The following is a 27,241-nucleotide window of genomic DNA, read 5'->3' as shown; positions in this document are numbered from 1 at the left end:
GGGACCTGAATTTGGTGTTACGAGCGTTATCGACTGCACCTTATGAGCCGATCGAGTCCTCTCTCCCTGCAAGATTTGACACGGAAGACGGTGTTTTTTACTCGGTTTCGCCACAGCTGCTCGTGTCTCAGAACTTCATGCTCTTGATGTCGATTTGGTACGTTTTCACCGAGATCGGCGTGCAGTCAACTTGGGTTACTCATGAACTTTATTGCAAAGAATCAGTTACCAGACCAAGCCGCCTCGCTCGTATGTTGTGCAGGCCCTCTCCTCTATCGTTGGTCCGGCGGACGTTGAGGACTTGGCGTTGTGCCCTGTTAGAGCCTTGCACCAGTACATCGAGAGGACCAGATCTTTTCGACAACATCGTAAAAGACTTTTCCTTTCCTGTAACCAGAGTCGGTTGAGGGATATTACCAAGAACACGGTGGCCACCTGGATCCGGTCTTCTATCCTGACCGCGTATCAGAAGGAGGGTTTACCTGCTCCGTCCTTCTGCTTCCAATCCGCTGAAACTTCGTGCCTTGGCTGGCCACGATGTCCCTGCATTGCAACACATCCATTCAGCACATCATCACTGGCTGTTTCTGGGCGACGGACTCCCATCCATCTTGCCAACTATTATCTGAGGGATATCTCCACAGAAGGACGTTGAGGGGTTCCATCATCTGGGTCGGTTGTTGCTGCACAGACTCTGTTTGAATACAAGCCATCCTCGTCGCCGTTGATGTCTGTCTGATTCTGGGCTGCATACCGAGATGTCCACCGAATCGACAGGTGAGGATTGCTTAGACTTTTGTTCTTTTGCACAGTTCACGCACTGGTGTGGGCCGGAACTTTTTTGTCTCGATAACCTTAACCCTTCACTGCATGTGGTTATTGGCTGTCGTTATTGAACTAACAGATCTTTGGTGTACTAGACAGAAAACATTCGGGGGTCTTGTTTTTGTTCAATGTTCTGACGGATGCACCTCATTAGGTTGTCGCTTGTTATTGAAAAACTATAACACTTCAATACGTGAGGGTTACCTAACACCTGCATCCCTGGTGGCTACGTCTTCCCACCCTGTCAGAACCAGCATAAGATGTGGCTTCCGCCTCCTGGTTCATGTGTTCTAGGAGCCGTACCGCCACTGCTGACGGATGCCACCATTCTGGTTGTTGTTACTAACATCACCTGCATTGGTCTGTGACGGGCATCCCTAGGAGGAGGGTTTTACCAAGGTTGGCCTTATTCTTCCACTAGTCAGCCTCTTTCTTTCCGTTGGGGAGAGTTATCACAAGCATCTACGGATCTCGGCACCCACCACCATCTGTTGAATGCTGCACTTGTTTGAGGACAGGTAATGTCTATAGAAATGGAGAAAACTTGAGTGTTTTCTCTTTTATAGATACATTACCTGTCCTCAAGATTCATCCCGCCCGGGCCTCCCCGCTTCCTGTTCTCCGTGCGATGCGCTCATGGAAAAAGAAGGAAGTTACAGTCATGTGACCGGAACTAGAGAGCAGTATACAGTAGAAGAATTTAGGCCATCCCATTGGCTGTTGGGATGTTCGGACCAGACCACTTGCGTGGGGGGGAGGTGCACTTGTTTGAGGACAGGTAATGTATCTATAAAAGAGAAAACACTCAAGTTTTCTCCATTTGTAATGAGCAACCAAATACTACATGAGTGGCCATTAGATAATATTTCTTACAAGAAGTTGTTTCAAAACATATCTACCAAGTTATACGATGAATAGTATTTATTGCACTTTAATGTAGTATTATATTTCTTACATACATGTAAACCAGAATTAAAATAACTTTAAATGTCTTTTTTAACTAAAACGTATTTACATTGAGAATTTGGCTTAAATGTGTCACAGAACAATCAGTTTCAGCTTAACATATACTTCATGTTTATTTCAGTGGCTGTGACGACTGGATCATGATCATTTCTTTCCACATTACCTGTCCTCAACAAGAGCACCTACCCTCCCACGCGAGTGGTTTGGTCCGAACATCCCAACAGCCAATGGGGATGGTCTAAAATTCTTCACTGTATGCTCCCTGTAGTTCCGGTCATGTGACTTCAACTTCTTTTTCTTTCGCTTATTCGGTTCGGACATGGTTTTTTTGGCTCTGCTGTTTGGAGTCAAAAAAAAAAAAAATTGTGATACTTGTGTTTTATTATGGTGGATTCGTTTCCTCCATTGTCTTATTATGCTTGTCGCTGGCGTCTTGTTTACCGGCTTGTTGCAAGTCATTGTTGTTGTTTTTTTTCTATTTCACAGATTGAAAAGTTTCTATCATGTCTGATGTAAGCATGTCTCGTGTTGTGCGTGTCTGTTCTAGATGTAAGAAGTTCATGTCATCTGCTGACCCTCATGATATCTGCCCGAGATGTCGTATGCCATGCCAGAGGGAGATGAGATGTGTCCAGTTTGCTACACTGTCCACATAGGAGTTCTCAGCTAATCTGAAGGTGCTAGCCACCTGTGCTAGAAAGGCTGAGTCGTGTGCTGCAACGGGGTCGAGTGCGCCTTCGATTACTGAATCCGTTGCAGATATTTTGAAGACATTACTACCAGCTATGCTCAAGGAGACAATGGCATCAATGGCGGCCGCTTCATCAGCGGCGGGTTCCGTCACAGGGGCGAATCCAGTGTCAGCGGTTTCCGGCCCGGTTCCATCTGCTTCCATGGTACCGATCGACGGTGCAGCAGCTTCCTCCAAGCGATGGTCAGTTGTTAAGGAGTCCAGTGGTCGGACGTTGAAGTTGGTTTCAAGCAAGGAGCATTCCAAGCAGACCGAGGCATCTAAGCATATGGAGAGGACTGACTTATCTCAGCGGAGAGAGTCATCAAAGAGGACTGAGTCTGCTAAGCGGACTGAAGTTTCTCAGCAGACCGAGAAGACTGGTTCACATCGATCATCCCGTGAGCATTCTAGGGATTCTGGATCTCACCATAGCAGAGCCTGCAGTCGCAGTCGGTCGGTTGTTCCTACGTCTTGTACTCACCGTTCCAGTTCCAAGGGTTCCCTACGGGATCATCCACGGTCCATCTCTCCGGTTCCGGCTAGTACTATTAATCGTTTTGCCTGCATTCGTGCCATGAGGGACTTCCCGGATGACGTCTCGGTTCCCACGGTGGTCGATGATATCGATGCATCAGATCATATGACCATGCGAGATTCCCTGGCTGCTGTATATGAGTTGTTGCCATCGCTACCGCGACCACATACTCCAGCTAAGAAAGGGCCAACACCTATGATCGCTACCGACGTTCAGCCTGAGTATGTTGTTTTACGTTCCCTGGCGGCTGGCATGCTTGTGTGTGATGTTGCTGATAACCGTGACCGTGCATTTCAGAATACTGCATCATTCGTCACCTTTCCTCATTGGTCTTCAAAGATGTACCCGGTGTTCAACATGCCGTTTAAAGATGTGGCTCCAGTCCTGGATGATGACATTCACCGATTAGGAAAGCCTTCCTCCGTGGAATTCACAGATCTTCAGGTGCAGGCTATGGACACGGCTCAACGACGTTGTCTTCATGTTTTGTCTTACCTGGATGTCTTTTTAGCGATGGCAACTCAGGTGAAAGACGCCTGCTGCTACACTCTTTTCCAACAATCGGCCCAGATGCTGACGTTTTTGACATCTTCCATTACATCTATGTCTACCATGATCACGCATCATCGTCGACAGGCCTGTCTTCGGAAATCAACTTTGGACTCTCAACGTAAGAAAGAGCTTTTAGCACAACCTTGGTCGGCATCCACGCTGTTTGCTGGTAAAACCTCTGAAGGACAAGGATCAGCAGTCCACGGCCACTGTGAAGGCTTTGCAGCTGATGACAACATTGGAGTCAAACAAGAGGAAGAATACGTTTATGGCTCAACCTTCCTTTAAACGTTAGCGAGGTTCCTTTCGAGGTACAACACGACGAATACCAGAGAGGAAACCAGCGGCTCCTCCAGCCCGAGAATGAGGTTCTTCGTTTAGACGTTAACACCAGCCCTCAAATACCGGATTGTTGTGACTTGCTCAACGTATGCCCGCCCCTCACTTAGATTCAGATCAATGATTTAAACTTGATGCTTCCGGTGTTTCAAACACCGATCGAACAGACCACGGTTGGAGGTTGACTTCGTCTTTATTGGCAAATTTGAGAGACTCTTTGAAGCGACCAGTTCATCACATCGATTTTGAGGAATGGATATCGCCTGCAATTGTCTGCAGACCCTCCCTTGACTCGAGAGAAGTTATACTCGGCTACACACGTTTGGGTTCTTCAGGAATTGGTCGACAAGCTTCTGGAGAAGGATGCCGTCTGCAGGATTCCGATATCTTTCTCATACCAAAGAAAGATTCGTTGGACCTGCAGATGATCCACAACACTTCAATGCCCATTACTTGGATCCTCCACCCGCCTTCAAGATGCTCATGGTTCGCAATGTGCTCACTGTGGTTCATCCAGATGATTGGCTGACATCTCTAGATTTGAAGGATGCTTATCTGAGATTTGTACTTCAAGGCATTCACTACGAATGAACAGTCCTGCCCTTCAGGATCTCCATAGCTTCTTGGCTCTTTACGAGAATTACAGCTCCTGTGTCGCAGTTCCTTCACCACAAAGGTATCTGCTTTTACCCGTACCTGGACGATTGTTTAATGAAGTCTCGTTCCAAGACCCAGCTATCAATCCATGTCGACTTTGTCCTAGAGTTCCTGCGATCGCTCGGGTGAATAATCAACTTAAGAGAAGTCTCAGTTGCATCCAATGCAGGACATACCGTTTATCAGAGCCTGTCTGTGTCCAGATCTCGACCGTTGGACGAAGATACAGTTAATGGTCACCAGAGCTTTGACATCTCAGATGCCTTTCCAAGAATGGCAGAGTCTACTTGACACTCTGTGGTTGCTCCGTATTCAGATGTTCCTGAATCCTTACATCCGGGTTCAACGATCCACACTTCCAGATTTGTCTACCAGTCGACTTGGATCCCAGTCTCCGTTGGTGGCAACTCCGATCGAACGTCTTAGACGGAGTCTGTTTGCGGCCCTTCCAAGCGACACACCATCTCTTCGCAGATGTGTTTTTAGAAGGTTGGGGAGCTCATCTCAATGACCAGACTCTGTCAGGACTGTGGTCTCCAGAAGAAGCCGTTCTACACATCAATCTTCTGGAGATGTTGGCGGTGTACAATGCAGTCCTCCACTGGTGTCTGACGTTGATTGGAGTGTCCCTGATGATAGCTACCGACAGTGTAACCATGGCGGCTTACATCAATCGCCAAGGCGGTTCAAACTCCAGCAGTCTTCTACAGATCACATTCCATTTACGACCTGGTGGACAGCATTCTACTACAAATACATGCTCAACATATTCTGGGGGTATCCAACGTCTTGGCAGACAGCCTAACCCATCCATCAGCTCCGAAGTCAACCAAATAGATGTTACATCAGGAGGCTTTTCAATGGGTTTGCAACCAGCTTTGGACTCCAAACATCGATTTGTTTGCCACGCGGTTCAACCATCAGCTGAGAGTATGTGTCACCGGTCCCGGATCCAGACGCCATAGATCTCGATGCCTTGGCTATAAGCTGGAATCAGATGGACGCATACACCTTTCCACTGCCGAGAGTGTTGCAGAGATTTCAGCAGTCCCATTGCCGTCTTCTCTTGATCGCGCCAATGTGGCCCACGAGAATGTGGTTTCCAGACCTCATCAGGCTCGCCGACCCACATCCTCTACCTCTGCCAGATTGGGATCATCTGCTGTGGCATCCCACATCAAAGTTACAACATCCGCAGCCTCGCTTGTTCCGTCTACACGCGTGGACATTATCACCAAAGGCTTGAAGAAGAAGGGTTTTCTTTCTGCGGCAATTTTGAAGGCTCATCGTTCCTCTACTCCTGCTGCATATAATGTCCGATGGCTGTGTTTCCACCAATGGTGTATCCGGCAGACACTACGACCTCAGTCTATTCCGGTGCCTCGACTTGCACACTTCATGATGTATCTTCATACGTTGTTGAAGCTCAAGGGGTCGACCATTGCAGAGTGCGTGTCTGTGATTGCTACGGTTTGTGATCCGACCACTACTGCGAAGCTGTCTACCATCCCTGAGATACATAAGATGATCAAGGGATTTAAGCTAGAAGATCAAGTCCATCGCTTTCGTCCACCGAAGTGGGACTTGAATCTGTTCTTATGGTCTTGACGTCAGCATCCATATGAACCTATCAAAGAGTCATCCTTGGAAGCATTAACACGGAAGACTGTCTTCTTGTTGGGTTTCACTACAGCTGCACAAGTTTCTGAGATCATGCCCTAGATGTGGACCTGAACTGCTTTCACCGTGACCGAAGTTCTGTTACCTTGGGTCTCCTTATGAACTTCGTGGCTAAGAATCAGCTGCCTGATCAAGCTCCTCGTTCCTACGTGGTACAAGCCTTGTCATCCATTGTGGGCCCGGACAATGTGGAAGACTTATCCTTATGTCCGGTGAGAGCTTTGCATCATTATAATCAAGAGAACTCACTCGTTCCGTCAATGCCGTTAGAGGTTGTTTCTTTCCTGTCACCAAAGTCACCTGAAAGACATTACCAAGAATATTGTATCTACGTGGATCCGGTCTACAATCCTGTCTGCATACCAGAAGGAAGGTTTGCCTGCACCTTCAGCTTCCAATCTGCATGAATTGCATGCACTGGCCACCACCATGTCCTTGCACTGTAACACACCCATTCTGCACATACTTACTGGTTGTTTGCAAACTACTACTTGCGAGATGTCTCCACGGAGGATGTTGAAGGCTTCCATCATCTGGGACCTGTGGTGGCTGCGCAGACTTTGGTGACTAATAGCCATCCTCGTCGTCGCTGAGCTACTGTTGACTTATAGACTGCACACTGAGATGTCTATCGACTCAACAGGTGAGGACTTGCTAAGACTTCTGTTCTTTGCACTTTTAACATGCACTGGTGCTGGAACTTTTGTCTGGGTAACATTTGCCTTGCACTGCAGTTGACTATATGTTTCCTAACTGAACTAACACTTCTTTGGTGTACTAGTCAGAAAACATTCGGGGATTTGTTTAGTTCAGTGTTCTGACGGATGTACCCATACTATGTTGTTGCTTGTTCTTTAATAAAAACACTCCAATACGTTGAGAGGTTACCTAACACTTGCATCCCTGGTGGTACATCTTTCCACCCTGTCGGAACCAACTTGAGATGTGGCTTCACGGTTCCTGTTCCATATGATTCGGGGAGCCGTACATGCCACTGCTGATGGATGTCGCCTTTCTGGTTGTTGTTATTAACATCATCTGCATGGATTTGTGACAGGCATCCTTAGGAGGAGGGCTTACCGTGGTTGGCCTAATTCTTCCACTTGTCAGACTCCATCCGGTCTTGGCAGAGAACTTGTGCATCTGCGGATCTCATTACCCGCTGCCATCTGTTGAATGCTGCACTTGTTGAGGACAGGTAATGTGAAAAGAAATGGAGAAAACTTGGAGTGTTTTCTCATTTATAGATACATTACCTGTCCTCAAGGATTTATTCCCGCCCAAGCCTCCCCGCTTCCTGTTCTCCATTGATGCGCTCATGGAAAAGAAGGAAGTTGAAGTCACATAACCTGAACTACAGGGAGCAGACAGTGAAGAATTTTAGGCCATCCCATTGGCTGTTGGGATGTTTGGACCAAACCACTCACGTCGGGGGGAGGTGCCCTTGTTGAGGACAGGTAATGTATCTATAAAAGAGAAAACACTCCAAGTTTTCTCCATATTTTGTGTTATAATACGTGTTATTATGGCATGCAGGGATGTGAGGGCTACGCGGAAATGCTTAAATGCGCTTTTTCATTTTGTCTAAAAAAAACTAAAAAACCATGATGTTCAATACTGTTGACCACACACGGTTCATTATTATTCATTTTATTTATTCCTACTTTCTACTTGTTTATTTTCTTTCAGGTAGTGTATTTTACAGCCACATTTCCATATGTGGTTCTTGTGATTTTGCTGGTACGTGGTGTCACGTTGCCTGGTGCCATTGATGGGATCCGCTGGTTTATTGAACCCAAGTGGTCACTGCTGCTAGATGCTAAGGTACAGCCTTCATTTTTAGAACTAATATCTTGTTTGTTGTTGAGCCACATAGGTGGATCGGGGGGGGGGGGGGGGGGGGGGGGCTCCACCCACTTTTTGCCCAACACTATCGACTAAAGTTATTAAGTCTGTTTCTGTCTTACATGTATGTATCTCAAGTATTTACTATGCTTAAAAATCAGCTTTTTTTAGAAAAACAAGCTTTGTAAATGTAGCCCTATACAACCTGTATCAAATTTAGCACGCTAACATTAATTTTTATCTAATATTTCACACGCACACATGCACACGCACATACGTTTTTGAAATTAATATCTATTCACATCAAAGTTTGGTTTTCTCTAGTTATGGTTTTAAATAATAAATATATGAACTGTGATGTATGTATGGAAGCTGGAGGTCATTGATATATTCCCCAGTACTTACTAGAATTTTACTTTTATGCTCAGCTGCATGTATTCTAAATGTATGCTTTGAATTGTTCATGTTGAAATCAGAACTACGGTATTCTTCAAAAATAACTGATTTCATATAACTGTACAATCATTTTGTTAGTGGGTCGATATTTTAAAAAGTATTTAACACACACACACACCCACCCACCCATATAAACAAACAAACAAAATACATGGGAAGACAAAATTATAGCTGAAATTGAAAGTAAATTTTGTAAGGGCGATTAAATCTTTTTTTAATTCTCTCTCTCTCTCTCACACCATTTACATTTCTTTTTGAATTTGCATGATGTTACATGAAATATTTTCTGATCTCAGTACCACCACCCCTAGGATTACTTTTTGGATGTAGCTCAGTGGGACATTGTTTCCTTTTCCTATTCCAACCAGTGTCTCATGACTCATATTTCAAAGACTGTGGTATATGCTATCCTGTTTGGGGAGGGAGAGAGCTATTATATGAAATATTAATTACTAGGAGGAGGCTTAAGAATAAATGTGACCTACTGGCTGTAGTTTAATTTGTACTTTCTCTTTCTATCTCTTTCTAAAATTCCACCATAACTGGTAGAGTGCTTCCTGGGATTCTTGGGTTGTAGGTTTCAACCCATTCTCTGGTGCAGTTTTTCCCCATCCCAGCCAGTGCTCCATGACTAATATATCAAAGGCTGTGGTATGTGTTGTTCTACCTGTGGGAAAGTTCATATAAATGATCCCTTGCTGCTAATGGAAAAATGTAGCGAATTTTCTCTAAGACATTTTGTCTGAATTACCAAATGTTTTAACATCTAATAGCCGATGATTAATTAGTGCTCAAGTGATGTTAACTAAAACCAACTTTTTTTTTTTAAATTTTTGTAACTGGTATATCAAAGGTTATGGTTAATTGTTTTTTGTAACTGGTATATCAAAGGTTATGGTTAATTGTTTTTTGTAACTGGTATATCAAAGGTTATGGTTAATTGTTTTTTTGTAACTGGTATATCAAAGGTTATGGTTAATTGTTTTTTTGTAACTGGTATATCAAAGGTTATGGTTAATTGTTTTTTTGTAACTGGTTTATCAAAGGTTATGGTTAATTGTTTTTGTTCCTTGAGACTACAGAAAAGTTTCTTTCATTCAGTTTATTTTAACTTGTTTTCTTGCTTATATCTAATTACGGTTCAGACACATTGTGTTGGGTACACCAGCCTTAGTGACCTGCACAGGGAGTTAATGGTTGGCTGGTTACTGAGTGAGAAGTCAGAATAGTGGCCTTACCCATCGAGTCGTTAAACTCAATCTTGATGGGAGCCGGTAATGGGGGCTAACCCAATACCTGCCTACTGTAAATCTCATGCATAGGCATATAGGCTCCCATGTTTGTAAGGGTGGGGGTGGGGGGCAGGCTGGTTTTTGCCCAAATTAAATGAAAGTGCACGAATCTGGATTACAGCATTTATTCATATTAGCATTACTACGAAACAGCTATATACATGTAGGGTTGCAAACAAATCACTACACATTTTTACATGGATTACAACTAATTTTGAGGGTAGAATGTTGGAAATACATGTTAAACTGATCTCAGGTTTATTTAATTTTGCTCTATAATATCTCTATTTTCGCCCGAATTTGAGGTTTTGCCCCCGTCTCATACGCTTTTGGTCTCATGGCTTAACTTCTACCTCACCATGTTCGATGTTGGTTTTACTAATACCTCAGCTCAATTTAAACTACAGCTGTTTGTAGTCAAGATGGCTATTTTTATAGTAGATTTAAATAATGAGAGGAAATCTGATGTCACCAAATAGGCCACTCTAACCAAATAACAGGGAGGTTTTTTTTAATATGCATGTTGCATTAGACAGGATCAATGGAGAAGGCCTAGTAAGTTGTATAACTTGTGCCTAATCCATTTGTTCTTTTAAAAAGCAATAAATTATGTTTCAATCAATTGGACAGGACAGCACAGACCACAGCCTCTGAATCATTTGATTTTCCTGTCACTGGACATGGTTTAGGACAGCAAAAACATGATGGTATCTTTATTTATTATAGGTTGATTCTGCTAAATAGGTTGTAGTTAAAAATCTGCTAAGATATCTCATTAAAAAGTTTGTGTTCTTATTTTATTTTTTTAAATTTGTTTTCAAAATGTTGGTTGCCATACAGAAACCACTTAGTTCTGGTGCTAGTATCAGCCCATCACACAACCTGCAAGTGTATCATGATGTTTGCCTTACAGGTTTGGGTGAACGCTGCTGCTCAAACATTCAATTCTCTCGGAGTAGCATTTGGTGGGCTCGTCACAATGTCCAGTTACAGCAAGTTTAATAACAAAATTCTCAGGTATTCACATTACTTAAGCACTGGACGATCTGTCTTCCATGATAATACACTGGTTATGCGTTCATATTGTCTACCTACTGTAGGACCTGTCAGTGATTATTCTTGGTAGTTAGTATTACTGTGCTTGTGTAAAGAAGAGAACACTTTTGCTGCCTTTTTAAATATACTCAGAGTCATTATTGAAGGGTCACTCAATTGTTTAATACTAAAGATGTTAACGACACATTAACAGGGCTCAAATAAAAGAATTTGTCTCTCACTGCAATTAAAACAAATTGCCATGGGTGAAACTGCCCACCAACAGCAATTTTGAGCCTGATTGTGGCAATTTTTTTAAAACGTGACTTATGCAGCAAATAAACATGACTGAAAGGTTATTTTGCTGTATGTAGACATATTTTAAATGTTCTAATATTATATACTGGCTGATAATATGCACCAGGTGTATATATTTTGCCATTATTGAGGAACTTTACCGATGGCAGAATGCTCCCGACCTACTGCAGTTTATATTTCAACGACAGCAATTGCTGTGAGTGCCATCATTAAGTTCAAGCCTTGACATCCAATAGCCAATGATTAACTTATCAACGTGCTCTAGTTAAACGAAGCAAACTTTTAAGTTCAAGCCAACTCATTTTGAAAGAGTGCTATTAAGTTAATTTGTGTTTATGTGTAATATAATACATGTAAGACAACTCCATCAAATTCTGACATTTTTATATATATATTTATATATATATTTTTTTTTTTTTTTTGTCTCTGGGATTTTGTCATTTTTAAAAAGTTTACTGACACCCAATGGCTGATATGTGTAATTTTGTCCTGGGGTGTCATTAAATGATTCATTTTAGAAAGTTTAATATTTCAGAATATTAAATTTCTTCAAGTCATTCTATTTGTTCATCAGTTTGTTAAAATTAAATAAGAATGTTTTTCTGTATCATGATAATTTAAATTTCAGATGAGATGCCAAGTAAAATGTTCAGTGAAAGTTGTTGGTTTTTTGTAAGATTTTCATTTGATCAATACTTTACCTATATTTCCATTTCTAATTTGAATTTTGTTGCTAATTTACTCTAAATTATAGTATAATATATATCTTTTTATTGCATGTTGCAAAAATGTTGGCTTTTTCAATATGTTCCACAGTACTTATCATGCACTATTATTGACTTTATACTAATGAGAAGACATAAAAGTTACTTTGTATTGTCGACCCAATTTAATTCACTGTTAGTATTAACTGCAGGGCTTCTACAAGTTTTATCAAATTCACTAGCCATAGGATCAGTGATTTTAAATATTTACTAGCCACGATTAACAATAAACTAGTCATGGGATCAGTGATTTTAAATATTTACTAGCCACGATTAACAATTCACTAGCCATGGGATCAGTGATTTTAAATATTTACTAGCCACGATTAACAATTCACTAGCCATGGGATCAGTGATTTTAAATATTTACTAGCCACGATTAACAATACACTAGCCATGGGATCAGTGATTTTAAATATTTACTAGCCACGATTAACAATTCACTAGCCATGGGATCAGTGATTTTAAATATTTACTAGCCACGATTAACAATTCACTAGCCCTACTTTATTTTAAGTTAATACAATTTTATTAAATAATAGTAAACATTGGATATATCACCTAAAGAGAGAAATATAGCTTTAAAACACTAACATTGGGAGACGATGGTGGAGGGCAGGATATTCATATTTACAAAATAGACTTAATTGCAAATTTTGACCAAAAAATATCACTTGCCGTTGGGCATGGCAATAGTTGTTATTTACTAGCCCAACATTGAATATCACTAGCCATGGGAGTGGGGCTACCATAATCTAGAAACCCTGATTAACTATTATACTATTATACAAGCACACAATTTTGCATAATGATTCTCAAGGGTATACTTAACAAATCTGCCCGATGGGCCATTTGAAAATCCAAGATGGTGGCCACTTACCATACAAACAATTCTAATGTAATAGTGAAAGTCAGTAATGTGGGATTGAATGTCATTAACATGCTAACTTCAAACAGCCTATAATAACTTTACAGTTTATCCTTTTTTTATTTCCATTAATTTATATACAGTAAAACCCCACCTAATGACCACCCCGGTTCTAAAACCACTCCACTATAAAGACCAATATTTTATAGACCGGAATATTTCTGTATTATTTTATAGTAAAACGACTCCAGTATTAAGACCACCGCGCTATAAAGACCGGAATATTTCTGTATTATTTTATAGTAAAACGACTCCAGTACTAAGACCACCGCGCTATAAAGACCGGAATATTTCTGTATTATTTTATAGTAAAACGACTCCAGTATTAAGACCACCGCGCTATAAAGACCGGAATATTTCTGTATTATTTTATAGTAAAACGACTCCAGTACTAAGACCACCGCGCTATAAAGACCGGAATATTTCTGTATTATTATATAGTAAAACGACTCCAGTACTAAGACCACCGCGCTATAAAGACCGGAATATTTCTGTATTATTATATAGTAAAACTACTCCAGTACTAAGACCACCGTGCTATAAAGACCGGAATATTTCTGTATTATTATATAGTAAAACGACTCCAGTACTAAGACCACCGCGCTATAAAGACCGGAATATTTCTGTATTATTATATAGTAAAACGACTCCAGTACTAAGACCACCGCGCTATAAAGACCGGAATATTTCTGTATTATTATATAGTAAAACGACTCCAGTACTAAGACCACCGCGCTATAAAGACCGGAATATTTCTGTATTATTATATAGTAAAACGACTCCAGTACTAAGACCACCGCGCTATAAAGACTGGAATATTTCTGTATTATTATATAGTAAAACGACTCCAGTATTAAGACCACCGCGCTATAAAGACCGGAATATTTCTGTATTATTATATAGTAAAACGACTCCAGTACTAAGACCACCGCACTATAAAGACCGGAATATTTCTGTATTATTATATAGTAAAACTACTCCAGTACTAAGACCACCCCACTATTACAGATTACGACCAGTAAAGTCAGACCCAGTGGTCGTTTTCAGTGCATTTGGACCTCCACAAATGCGACCACAGCATTTATTTGTCATATCACATAAGCAATAAACAAATAACGCTGTAAAATCTTTCCTAGCTGTCCACGCTATGGTGTTAAAAGTTAATTGCAGGTACAATGTTGCTCAAACTAGCAATGAAATAGTTTTATATTTATTTAGTTTGAAAGACAAACTTTAAGATATTACTTTCAAACTAGGAAGTTATTGTTAAATTCTGGAAGGTATGACGCACAGTTATTTTATTGTATAACATGCATACAGTAATGTTGAAAAGTAACAGTTACACCGAGTAACATGTTTGTTATTTTTATGAAAGCTAATGCAATACCATCCTAGTACTTTATTTTTTACAAAAACTGACAACAAATGCAACGATTAGTGGCAATCTTTTAAGTGAGACAGAAGTCACGTGTTTGTATTACCTTTGGGGCAGTGGATGTCCTAAAAAGTCGAGAGGGTATCATTTGTCCAGACAGTTGTTAATCTGTATTGTGTTATAATTAAGAAAAAGAACGGGGCCCGAGCTTTGTGATAACTGAAGCAGGTTTTGACACTGGATTATTCTTGTATTTCAGTGTAAATATCAATGTGCCATCATCGCCAGTTTAATTAGTTTTGACATTGCTGACGACAACAGCAAAGAATGGTGGGATGTAAAATTCACAATCAATATTTACCAAACAATCATCATTTTTAATGTTGGTAATTCGGTATTAAGACCACCCCACTATTAAGACAAATTTTAATAAGCCACACCGATGGTCACAATAGCAGAGTTTTACTGTATTTTTTTCCTTTTTTATTTGTTCAAGTTTTACATTGTTTCCATTGGTTTTTAAATGTTGTTTCTTAACCTAGTTTCTTTTCTAAGATGTGATGAGTTAAATGGACACATATACCCAACAAAAATAAGTAAGAGCTAATAAATCTTAGGTACCAGTAATTTTTTGTTAGTGTCATATTATTTACAGGGGCAGCACAATGTAAAAAATAGTGGTGAGGCTCGTGGTTGCCAGACTCGCCTTTCGAATTACTTGTACAGACATTTTCAAAGATATAACAAATATAACACACACACACACATATACACACAAAAGTGGTATGGCCATGCCACCCCTGATTTAGCACGTTTTGATGCTAGTATCAGCCCATCACACAACCTGCAAGTGTATCAAATCTGACCCACGCTACATGCAAACATGCAAACATGCACTTAATGGTGTTTTTAACCAGCCTCGGTAGCGTCGTGGTTAGGCCATTGGTCAACAGGCTGGTAGGTACTGGGTTCGGATCCCAGTCGAGGAATGGGATTTTTAATCCAGATACCGACTCCAAACCCTGAGTGAGTGCTCCGCAAGGCTCAATGGGTAGGTGTAAACCACTTGAACCGACCAGTGATCCATAACTGGTTCAACAAAGGCCATGGTTTGTGCTATCCTGCCTGTTTGAAGCACAAATAAAAGATCCCTTGCTGCTAATCGGAAAGAGTAGCCCATGAAGTGGCGACAGCGGGTTTCCTATCAAAATCTGTGTGGTCCTTAACCATATGTCTGACGCCATATAACCGTAAATCAAAAATGTGTTGAGTGCGTCGTTAAATAAAACATTTCTTTCAATGGTGTTTTGGTGCATTTATGAAGACTACCAAAATGCCCATTCAGCTATGATTTGCCTCACATTGGTTAAAAATGATACTTAACATTATGGTCAGGGGGAGGGACATAGCCCAGTGGTAAAGTGCTCGGCTGATGTGCAGTTGGTCTCCATCGGTGGGCCCATTGGGCTATTTCTCGTTCCAGCCGATACACCACGACTGGTATATCAAAGACTGTGGTATGTGCTGTCCTGTCTGTGGGATGGTACATAATAAAGATCCCTTGCTACTAATGGAAAATGCAGTGGGTTTCCTATCTAAGACTATAATGTCAAAATTATCAAATGTTTGACATCCAATTGCCAATGATTAATAAATCAAATCATTAAATTTAAGAACATGTCACAATGTCGAGACATAGCTACAATAGAAGAATGGGGGGGGGGGGGGGGGGGGGGGGGCAGGATATTTACTGTATTTAAAGAAATTTTTTGAAAACATCTTGTGGCTCTTAAAGTTTGTTGAGTATATTTTATCAGTTCCTAACAGAACTTTAATCTTAAATACTTTCTTTTGTACCTCTTTGGCTTGCACATACATTTTATTTTGATATACATTGTTTCTTGTATCTGTTACAAGACTTGCTCTACAAATATATCATAGTCAAACAATTAAGTGAGAGTCATCAATAGAACTAAGCCAGTGCACCACGACTGGTATATGAAAGGTATATGTATGTGCTATCCTGTCTGTGGGAAAGTGCATATAAAAGATCCCTTTCTGCATTAGAAAAAATGTACCCGGTAGCTGGTTTCCTTTGATGACAATATGTCAAAATTACCAAATTTTTGACATCCAATAGCCAATGATTAATGAATCAATGTGCTCTAGTGGTGTCATTAAACAAACCAAACTTTAATAGAACTAAATTCCATTTGTTCTTTAAGTTAAAAAAACCCAACAATGTTTATTAAATAAAACAAAATTTCATCATCAGACCACATATACTACCGACACAAAATAAGGGAACGGGTGAAATGATAGTGAATGTTTTATTTCGATTAACGTCTGGAAAACCAATTTGGGGCATCAATATCTGGTGTGTCCACCATTTTGAGCAATGCATGCTCGACACCTTGATGGCATACTGTTGATTAATGTACGTATGGTTGCTCTGGGTATTGCCCGCCATTCATTCTGAAGGGCTACCGCAAGCTGGGCCACGTTGGCGGGTGATGGGTCCCTGGCGTACACTCTCCGCCCAAGAACGTCCCACAGGTGCTCTATAGGGGACATATCGGGGGACTTAGCGGGCCAGTCGATTGGCGGTATGCCTTGTTGTCGTAGGTAATCGGTGACTATCCGAGCGCAATGTGGTCTGGCATTGTCGTCTTGAAATTCAACATTTCTGCCAATATTTCTCGCCACTGGAACAACGACAGGATGCAAAATTTGGTCCAGATATCTCTGGCCAGTCAAATTTTCATTAACAATAATCAAATTTGTTCGCCTGTCATGTGTGATCCCTCCACACACCATGACAGTACCACCCCCATACTGATCATGGTCTAGAATTGTAGCCCGGGCATATCTCTCGCCGCTACGTCGCCAACAACGTTTTCTGCCATCTGTGAATCTGAGGCAGAACTTCGATTCGTCTGTAAACATGGTGTAACGCTATTGTCGCACAGTCCATCCCTGGTGTTGCCTAGCCCACCGTAATCGTTGCCGCCTATGGTGAGCTGTTAGGGTCACACCCTTCAGAGGACGCCTCGCTTTCAGGCGGGCTTTGTAGAGTCTGTTCTTGACGGTCGATGTTGAAATTCGCCTTCCTGTTATTGTACGGAATTCACGGTTGAAAGCAGAAGCTGATTTGAATCTATTGCGTAGAGCAATTAATGTTATGGTACGATTTTGTCGAGGTGTCGTCTTTTCAGGCCTGCCACGCCCAGGTCTCGTTGCAACCCCGCTAGTTTGACGGTACTTATCCCACACTCTAGAAATTACACTTTTTGATTTACCAAACATTCGGACAACTTGGCATATTGACGTACCTCCCTCTATCGTACTGACAATTCGCCATTTCGTCTCTTCATTAAGGTATTGTCTTGGGACCATTTTCATGCATGTGATTACCTCACCTGCATCGGTGGTTGTGACTTCCACGATAAACACATACATGTGATCTTCTGTGTGCACGTGCATCACATGCTGTTCATGCATGATGTGAAATTATATTTTGATCAGATGAAGCGTTCAGATGCAACGCCACTGTATTGTAACAGTGCATGTCAACGATAGTTACATTCACATCAGTCGTTCCCTTTTTTTTTTTTGGTAGTATATTTATGTGTATGTTACAAGTAATAAATTGGCAACATATGCATGTGTATTGACATTTTACTTTACTCATAATTTCTTTAACATTTTGTACATACCAGTAGTACCTACCAGTTAGCAATGAATATATTGATGGCATGGATAAACTGACCCACTACTTTCACTTATTTAAGAATAGTGTTATTCACTATTACATTGTATTTATGAGCTATAATTATAATTATTAATATTTGTATCTTCCATGTGAATTTTTCTGAAAACCCTCAAGTAAATAATAAATGTGTAAAAGAGAGAGAGAGAGATAGAGACATAGAGAGCTATTGAGAGAGAGACAGAGAGAGGGAGAGGGAGGGAGGGACGGAGAAAGAAAAAGAGGGAGACAGGTTGCCACAGTATAATCTGACTAGTTGAGGAAATGTACTTGGGCAGTTGGGGGTGGGTGGAGAGGGTTCATGGCTTATTTTTAGTTTGATTTATTAAGATATGAAGGTGAAAAAGTAGGTACCTTTCAACCAGATTGCCATAAAGGATATAGGCAGAAAAAAAATCTGTTATTAATTTTTTTTTTAAATCTATATTCAACAAATTAGGCTAATATTACCGTATATCTTCGCCTGTAAGTCGATCTCGGCTATAAGTCGAGTCCCTAATTTCAAGCCCTGAAAACGTATTTTCTTTATTGACCCGTTTATAAGTCGACCCATGAAAAACAACGTATAAATATTGAAGTATTTCTTATTTTCAGCACATGAGAACAATAATGTACAATATCTGAACAAAAGAAAATTATTTTACAAACTTCGTTTTCCACATTTTGTTCATCACAATAAGCTGTGAATAAGTGAAAGCTGTTTGACTGTTACTGTATGACACTGTACAGCATGGTTTTGTGCAAAGACAACAACTTTATTTATAAACACTGACAACAGATCACTACGATAAAACTGAAAGTACATGTATCATCGGTTAATCACGTTTTGCCGCCATGTAAGGAGGATAACTCTTGAAAGTACACTGGTTTTTGTACCAAATGATATGTGTCCCTATTGCTCTAGTGAACTGCAGAGATCAGTCTATTTTAAGGGAAAGCTCAGTAATATTCATGAAGTTAATCACTGACAAAACATTGTTTGAACAACCATTAATGCCAGTGACCAGATTTCAAAATAAACTCAGGCAACAGGTAGTTAGTATTGTTTACATTTTTGCTATTAGTGATGACTGTTATTTTAACTAAGTGGACTGTTGTCTTGGCATGTGACCGAGATCGCACGCCTTTTCAAATAACCAAAACCGTTACAATGCCAAAACTTGTAAAATAATCCCCAAAACGGTAATATTTTTGGGTGAAATGTTTTTACCCTCTTATAAGTCGACCCCCCAAGTTATAAAATAATGTTTGGGTGTAAAAAATTTGACTTATAGGCGAAGATATACGGTAAGCAGTTCTTATGTATACATATACTTAGTACTGATTATTCAAGCTAAATGTGTTTCTACTCTTTTCAGAGATGTTCTTTCGCTAGCAGCAGTTGATGCTTTTACGTGTCTCCTGGCAGGCTTTGCAATATTTTCTATCCTTGGCAACCTTGCTTACACGCAGGGCAAGGATGTGGAAGATGTCATATCAGAAGGTGGGTTGCAGATCAGAGATTAAAATCAGCTTGTGTGAAATCTGTTATTTATTTGAGCAGTTTGAATGTGATTAATATATTTAACTACGTGTAGTCTGCATACAGCAGCATCGTTTGAGGTGCTTGTGTCGCAGGATCGAACCACCTTGATGGATTCCATTCAGCTGATTGGGTTTTTTCTTGTTCAAACCAGTGCACCACAACTGGACAAAGGCTGTGGTATGTGCTTTCCTGTCTGTGAGAAAGTGCACATAAAAGATCCTTTGCTGCATTAGAAAAAATGTTGCGGGTTTCCTCTGAATTACCAAATGTTTGACATCCAATAGTCGATGATTAATTAATCAATGTGCTTCAGTGGTGTCGTTAAACAACACAAACTTGAACATATAGCAGCAATTTTTTTTAAATATATATATATCAGGGTTGAAAATTAACATAAAAACCAAGGTCGCCAGCAGGGCCAGTTGAAAAAAAATCTTACTGGCCCTTCTCAAATTTAACTAGCCCTCCAATTATCACATTGGAATTTAACTGCACAGATAAAATTAAAACTAGAGTGCTTTCTTGTTGAATAATAACTGTTTGCGTTAAATAAAACCGATGAATTGACGTTTAACTTCGTAATGAATAAGGAAGGATGGAAATGTTTTATTTAACAACGCACTCAACACATTTTATTTACAGTTATATGGCATCGGACATAATGAATAAAGTTTTAATGTATTATTCTTTATTGCATTAGGCCAACTGGCCCTTGAGCATACAAAATAACATTAAGTAAATACATTATAAAACAGGAGGTGTATATATACATGCATTTCATTATATAAATGCCATGTCTACCACCTCTACCTCCATTCCCTGCCGCAGAGCCACGTCCTCTTCTAGATGGCAACATATCTTGTAAATATTTTGTAAATTAATAGCAGAACTTATAAATAATCAGAAAAATCGGGAGCAAAAAATTTCGCACACCGCCATTACTATGTCACGTGACCTCATATAATGTTATTAAGTTTTAAACCCATACCAACTCAAAAAAATAACATAAAATAACATAAAAAATTGAAAAAATTGAAAAAGAAATCCAGTATAGCCTCTATTAGAAATTCGCGAAAAAAAATAGGTAGAGTTATGTCCCCTAACCACTTATGTCCCCAAACCACTAACCACTTATGTAACCGGTTACAGCAAATATGGCTGATGACCACAGTTGTTTGTGAATCTTCAGCTGAGATTTATGCATGCCAGTCCCTGGCATCATAAATGTCCCTACCTATGCTTTAAAAATAAAGAACGATACATTTAAAAATTAAGTTGATGAAATTGCATTTTGTTATAACTGACCATGTGTTAAATATAGGAGATGCAGGGGACAATAATTAAAAATCTTAGGTAACCGGAAGTCAGTTCACGTGAGTTTGACTTAGGTAACCGATTGTTCAGTAACGTGAATATAGTTCTCGTAACCTATAAGTTAGGCCTACCTAATCCTAAAACACTTGAACTACGGTTCTGTGCTACATTGGTGGTTCAAATGTACTTAAAAACTAACTGATTTTCTCTTTCATTACTGATATATGGTACTTTAAATTTTAGAATGTAATAGTTCACCACGTAACCGATTGGCAGTTCTTGTGATTTCAAAGTTGCATAACCGACACACGAACAGAACAACGGTTCTCGTGAAATATTGTACCCTGAGATGAATCCAGCAAGCTGTCATCCACCCTGATTGTTTTGGTCACTTGCTTGGATTTTTTTTTTTCAAAGCTGCAATCTCGCCTCACATTAATTATCATAATTTAATTTAAACATACAAACACACCTTAGTATTAATAAATATGAATCTAGCAAGCTGTCACCCACCCTGATTGTTTTGAAAATTATAATTATTCTTTTCAAAGCTGCAATCTCGCCTCATCTTAATTATCATAATTTCAATTAAACATACAAACACACCTGCAGTTTTAATTAATTGTGTGACAGTAACACAGTTGTAATAGAGAATAGGGCCTACAAACGTATCTTTATAGTGCGTCCCATGGGGAATGGATTTTTTCATGCTATGAAATTTACTACAAGTTATTTATTTCTGAGCCACTTGTTTTCTAAATTACACACAGAAATAGTATATTTTGTTATTTCCAAAACACTTTTATTTTTATTTTTACGTCAAACCAAACTTACATTATTTACAAAAACAACAAAACATTTTTGTAGGAGGATGGGACGGACTGTATGTAATATTCCGATCAGAACAGTCCCCTTCCCCACGTGCTATATTATGTTTGTTTGTTTTTTTCAATGTATTTCCGGGGACGCATGATCCGACCCCGATTATTTACGGTAGGTAGGTGCCCAACATGTTAAAATGAAGATATTATTGTATACATGACTATAAGCGTAAGTGGCAGGCAAAACAAAAAATTTAATATTTTAAAAATAAACCCCCTCAACAATTTTACCTCCCTCACAAAGAAAACCCCAGTAACAAACAACAAATCTGCCCCCAAATAAACAATAGCCTACAAAACAAGCCCACAACCAGTACACACACACAACCAAAAACAACCCAGACGAACATGCACATTTGAAAAAAAGTTTTATCTATGTACATATACCAGTGGTGTAGGAAGGTGGCAAGGGGAGAGGCGCACGCACACGCATATATACATGTATGTATGTATGTATGTATATATATATATGTACAGTCGACCTTCGATAACTCAAACTTCGATCTTTCAAAAACGTCGATCTCTCGAAGTGAAATGGCGGTCCCGGCCGAACTGCTATACAAACTAGTAATATCAGACTTCGAACACTCAAACTTCGAACATTCGAAAAACTCTATCTCTCAAAGTAATTTGTTGGTCCCACCATAAAATTTTAAGGGGTATTGCTCTTCCAAAAATGGAAGTTTGTGGAGTGACTGAGCCTTTTAACTGTACCGGTAATACTTTAAAGAAAAATGAATTGTCACCCAAGCCAAGCATGAGTGTCCCGACTGGTCTTGGCTATCGATGATACACGCGGTAATTACAGAATAATAGATCGCTGACTATGCGGAACGAACTGATCCTACATGCCTGCATTTGGTTGTCGGTGTTTGTACACGGCAGCGGGCCTCATTACACAAAGTACGGATAGTCTTGTAATCTTCAAAGAACTGTTGTAATAACAATTAACGCTGTTTGTTTTTTCTCTTAAATGAGTGAATCATGTCAAATTTGTTATTTGCTATTTAAGTGTGAATTCAAAATGATTCATTACTAGTCATTTAGTTATGTTAGAAACTGATACATCAGAGATCGAGCAATCTGGGGAAGGACCCGGCAAAGGGGGGATAGCCAGATCGGTTATAGTCACGCTTTCTTGTCATCCAAGCAATCTGGCGAAGGGCCCAGAAATAAATTATTTCGCCTTCTGACAGACAAAACCCTTGAATTTAAAGATGTAGATTGTCAAGGGGGGGAAAAAAGAGTAAAGAACGGCTTACTGCCCTAGTTACTGCCAACATGTCAGGCAATGACAAACTGCCATTGCTTATCATAGGGAAGTCAGTAAAACCACGTTGTTTTAAAAATATCCAAACACTACCAACTGAATACCTAGCTAACTAGGTAAAAAAAATAGACAAAGAAATGTCGCGCACAAAGAGAAAAATCGCCCTTGTAGTGGATAACTGCCCTGCCCATCCCAAAATAGCGGGTCTAAAATCAGTTGAACTTGTCTTTTTGCAACCGAACACCACATCAAAAACACAACCTATGCACCAGGGAATAATCCAGAATTTAAAAGTCTTTTACAGAAAGAGGGTTATTCTCCGTTATATATCGGCTGTTGATGCAGAAACTGAGTTAAAACTAAATGTTTTAGATGCATGAAATCTCATGCAGCAAGCTTGGTGCAATGTGACAGTTAACTACGATAAAGAACTGTTTCCGCCATGCTGGGTTTGACGTTAAAAACACAGAGTTGACACACGATGACGACGACGATGTTGACCCCGATGACGACATCCCCCTCTCTACACTGCTGCAACATAATTTTACAGTTATAATACTACAATGCAGTTTCACTTTGGGGTCTGCTTTACGAATTTTGAAAACTCGAACTCCCTAAAACTCGAACTATTTCGTCATCCCCTTCAACTTCGAGTTAACGAAGTTCGACTGTATATATATATATATGTATATATATATATATATATATATATATATGTATATGTATATGTATATGCAGCTAGCATGGGCGGATCCAGGAAATATTTTTAGGGGGGGACCAAAAAAGAAGGGCACATTGACTCGTCAAAAGGGCACCTTACTACAAGTTTTGATATTTACAATTAATATGAATTCCTACAGTTCTACGTCATAATATACTAGCAATAATGAAGTAAATTGGCGTCACTCGCGTTAGAACCTCAATGGGGCCCCATTGAGACTCAATAACACAGACACATATCTGCAAGCTTGCGCATGTACACGAAAATCTTGATTTCATTTATCTACAATATAATTATTGTTTACTTAAAAAAAAAAAAAATTCTACAAACAAAAAGGGCACTTGGACATTTTGAGGGCACTTGAACAATTTTTGGGGGGGACGCGTCCCCCTGGTCCCCCCCTTGGATCCGCCCATGGCTAGCGATACAGAAAATCACAGCTAGTCATTCAGTCAAATTAATGTACATTTCCGTTCGTACACAGTAATATATACACAAACACATGAATATTAATTGCAAATATGAAAACTTCATTAAAATGCTGTTTTAACGAGTCAGTCATTCTGTAAAAGAAGAAGATTGCACACAGTCTGACAAACAATAATAGTAATATAAAACTTTATTAACATCAAAAAATAAATGAACAAGTCGATGACTACCGGTACTCCACAGTGTTCGAGATTAAAAATTTGGGGCAGTATCCCAGTTGGATACTAACATTTCAAAATCTGGTATCCCACCTGAGAATTTAGTATCCCACTTAAAGGGACATACCCTAGTTAACCATTACGTCGTAGTTTTTCGCTATTAAACCCATTTTCTCACAAATAAAATTGCACTTTACTTACATTTTATTATTTAGAATATACATTTCCATTCACCTGAAGTGTTTTTTTGGTAATCCTGGTAATGCTGGTGTTTGTAATACCACAAAATGCATTTTTCGTATTTCTTAAAAAAAAATTGAGCAGACAAGGTCTACCACGTGACCGTTAACATTTTGTTTCGGTTTGTTTTCTCGTGCACGGTTCGCGCAATCAACATCCGATTTGTTGTCATTTGCTTGTCGTTCATTTATGAGGTTTTTCTTCACAGTTCGTGAACATTCATAAATAACATCGTAACAAACTTGGATGACACTGTTCTCGTTCCCAGTCTATTGCAACGCCGCAATTGTGGAATTCGTGAAACTTGCAATCAAACGAAATCTATTTTTGAATAATACTAACATAAATTACTATCTAGCAATAATTTATAAGTGATTCTGACATTATTAGGCCTAATGATAAACCTACCTGTATCAATTTTCTGCAGATGTGGAATCAATATCTCAAATAAAATTTGAAAGAAGGAAACATCCAACAAAAACAATAGCATTAGACTGGGTATGATTTGGGGGAGATATTGTTATGGTATAGCATTAGACTGGGTACGAGCTCGAAAATACTGTTACTTAACTCCACCAGTAAATGACAAATTTCATTGTTTAGCAAAAAATAAAAAAGCAGGATTAAAAAAACCAACAACATTGTATGGTATCCCGGTGGGATACTGGGTTCTTGAAGTTTGGTATCCAAAATTAAATCCTGGTATCCCCGGGATATCGGGATACCATTAATCTCGAAAGTTGCTTCACAATTCAGTAGTAACAAAGGGCCTTTGTTGCAAGAGATTGGAGTGTGAACGCGCCAGAAATAATTGTGTGGCTAATTGGGGCCGCTACTCGCTATGCAAATCAAGGGCAGATAAGTATGTTTCTAATAGAGGCTATAAATAAACATGTTTCTTTAGAAAGTACCATTAAATTAAACATATTAAATCTCATTTTCAATAGAGGGTAAAAGATTCGAATTTTATCTTTATTAATTATCTTGGTGCTGTCAATAGAACGTGTTCTATGTCTTCTGCTGCCAGATCTGTAGTTCGCGCCAACATAGACGTGGTGTGTTTTGTCACATTCGATTCAGTGTCAGTGTTTCTTTTTTAACTAGTACCACACTCGCCAGACACTAAAATCGATGGTCGCCCATCGGACTACCTTTGTAAAATTCTTATTCGCCCTTAGCCAATAAAGGTCGCCCACCGGGTGACTGCTAATTTTCAACCCTGATATATGTATTTAATGATGGCCATACAAATATTAAACTTAATTATTTATTGTGCAACTATGGTAAGTATTTAACATATTTTGGGTGTATTAGAACATTGTATTAATTTTTTTTTTTCTATTTTGGAATTCTTTTATTGTGTAAACAGTAATGTACAGTCACTGGTGTAGGAAACGGGGGTGGGGGATCAAGAGGGCATGTGCCCCCCCCCCCACTTGTCAGATATTTTGCTTTATATTCACTTTATAATAGTGTTAAAGTCTGTAAATATAAAAGTGTGCCCCCCTCCCCAATCCCCCCCCACCCCCACCCCCCACACACACACTTTTTGGCACCTTCCTACGCTCGTGACAGTATATGGATAATGTTTTTATCCCAAGTTTTTCTTTATTGCACAGTTGGAATGGTCTTTATTACTATGTGGTAGTAAGATTAAATGGGTATATAATAAAGTATTTTATCATACATATTTAGAAGTATTAACAAAAATATGTAGAGAAAGACATAAAGTAAAAGTCTTATGGTGTTGTTGTACAATGTTATCTGTGCTATAGTATAGTAAAGTGTTGTTCCCCTCGACGCCATGCTCTAACATGGTAACTGTTCTAATGCTGTGTTCGAGTGTGTTCTTAATTACTATTCCGACCAACTTCAGACTTTAAAGATGTCATCGATTAACAGAGACTTTATAATGATTGTAATTACATATCAAATATATATTTCTGCATAAAATATTAGTGGCTGTGTAGTAGCATCATCGTTTTGGAACAAATGACAACTGCATTGTTTTGGGTTAAAGGCTCTTTAATGGCTGACAAGTTTCCATTCTTATATCACCCTGTAACAATATAATTAAAATACAATATAACAATACATTCATTATACATATATAAATCTCAGGATACACAATACATAATATTCCATCATTTAAATAATAGTATTTAACATGACATGACATATTAAAGTAATTATTGCATAATACAAAATATGTCTTATGATTACAACAGACATAGTTATAATACATACATACATAATATACATTATCACTCACATGTCCAAATAATGATTTAACATATGTCTCCATTATCACAAATACACAAGATATTATCAATCATGTGAAATACATACATGTCCTGAAATAAGAATTATATTATAAAAATACATATACAAATATATTACATACCAAGTATGTGACACCAGGGCAAATGGAACTGGTCACACTTAAAAGGATTGACGTATCTGCATAAAAGAATTACAATAATAAATAACTACACAGACACGTTATGTTTCATAAAATATATAATAAAATACAACAATCTCTAAAGTGTTCATCACCACAAACATACACACTGC

The 27,241-nt window shown here is 39.2% G+C and overlaps 1 protein-coding gene across 2 annotated transcripts in view; it reads left to right on the top strand.

Moving 5' to 3' along the window:
• The window catches only part of LOC121368116 (sodium- and chloride-dependent GABA transporter ine-like), an 89,699-nt gene that overhangs the window by 31,726 nt on the left and 30,732 nt on the right, over positions 1–27,241 (top strand). For both annotated transcript variants that reach the window (XM_041492689.1, XM_041492688.1), the window contains exons 5-7: positions 7,977–8,111; positions 10,794–10,897; positions 19,428–19,552. In XM_041492689.1, coding sequence (XP_041348623.1) covers positions 7,977–8,111; positions 10,794–10,897; positions 19,428–19,552 — 364 coding nt within the window. The remainder of the gene's footprint in view (positions 1–7,976; positions 8,112–10,793; positions 10,898–19,427; positions 19,553–27,241) is intronic.

The sequence above is a fragment of the Gigantopelta aegis genome, chromosome 3 (assembly GCF_016097555.1).
Source record: "Gigantopelta aegis isolate Gae_Host chromosome 3, Gae_host_genome, whole genome shotgun sequence".
NCBI lineage: Eukaryota > Metazoa > Mollusca > Gastropoda > Neomphalida > Peltospiridae > Gigantopelta > Gigantopelta aegis.
This window is presented reverse-complemented; position numbering and strand designations above follow the sequence as displayed.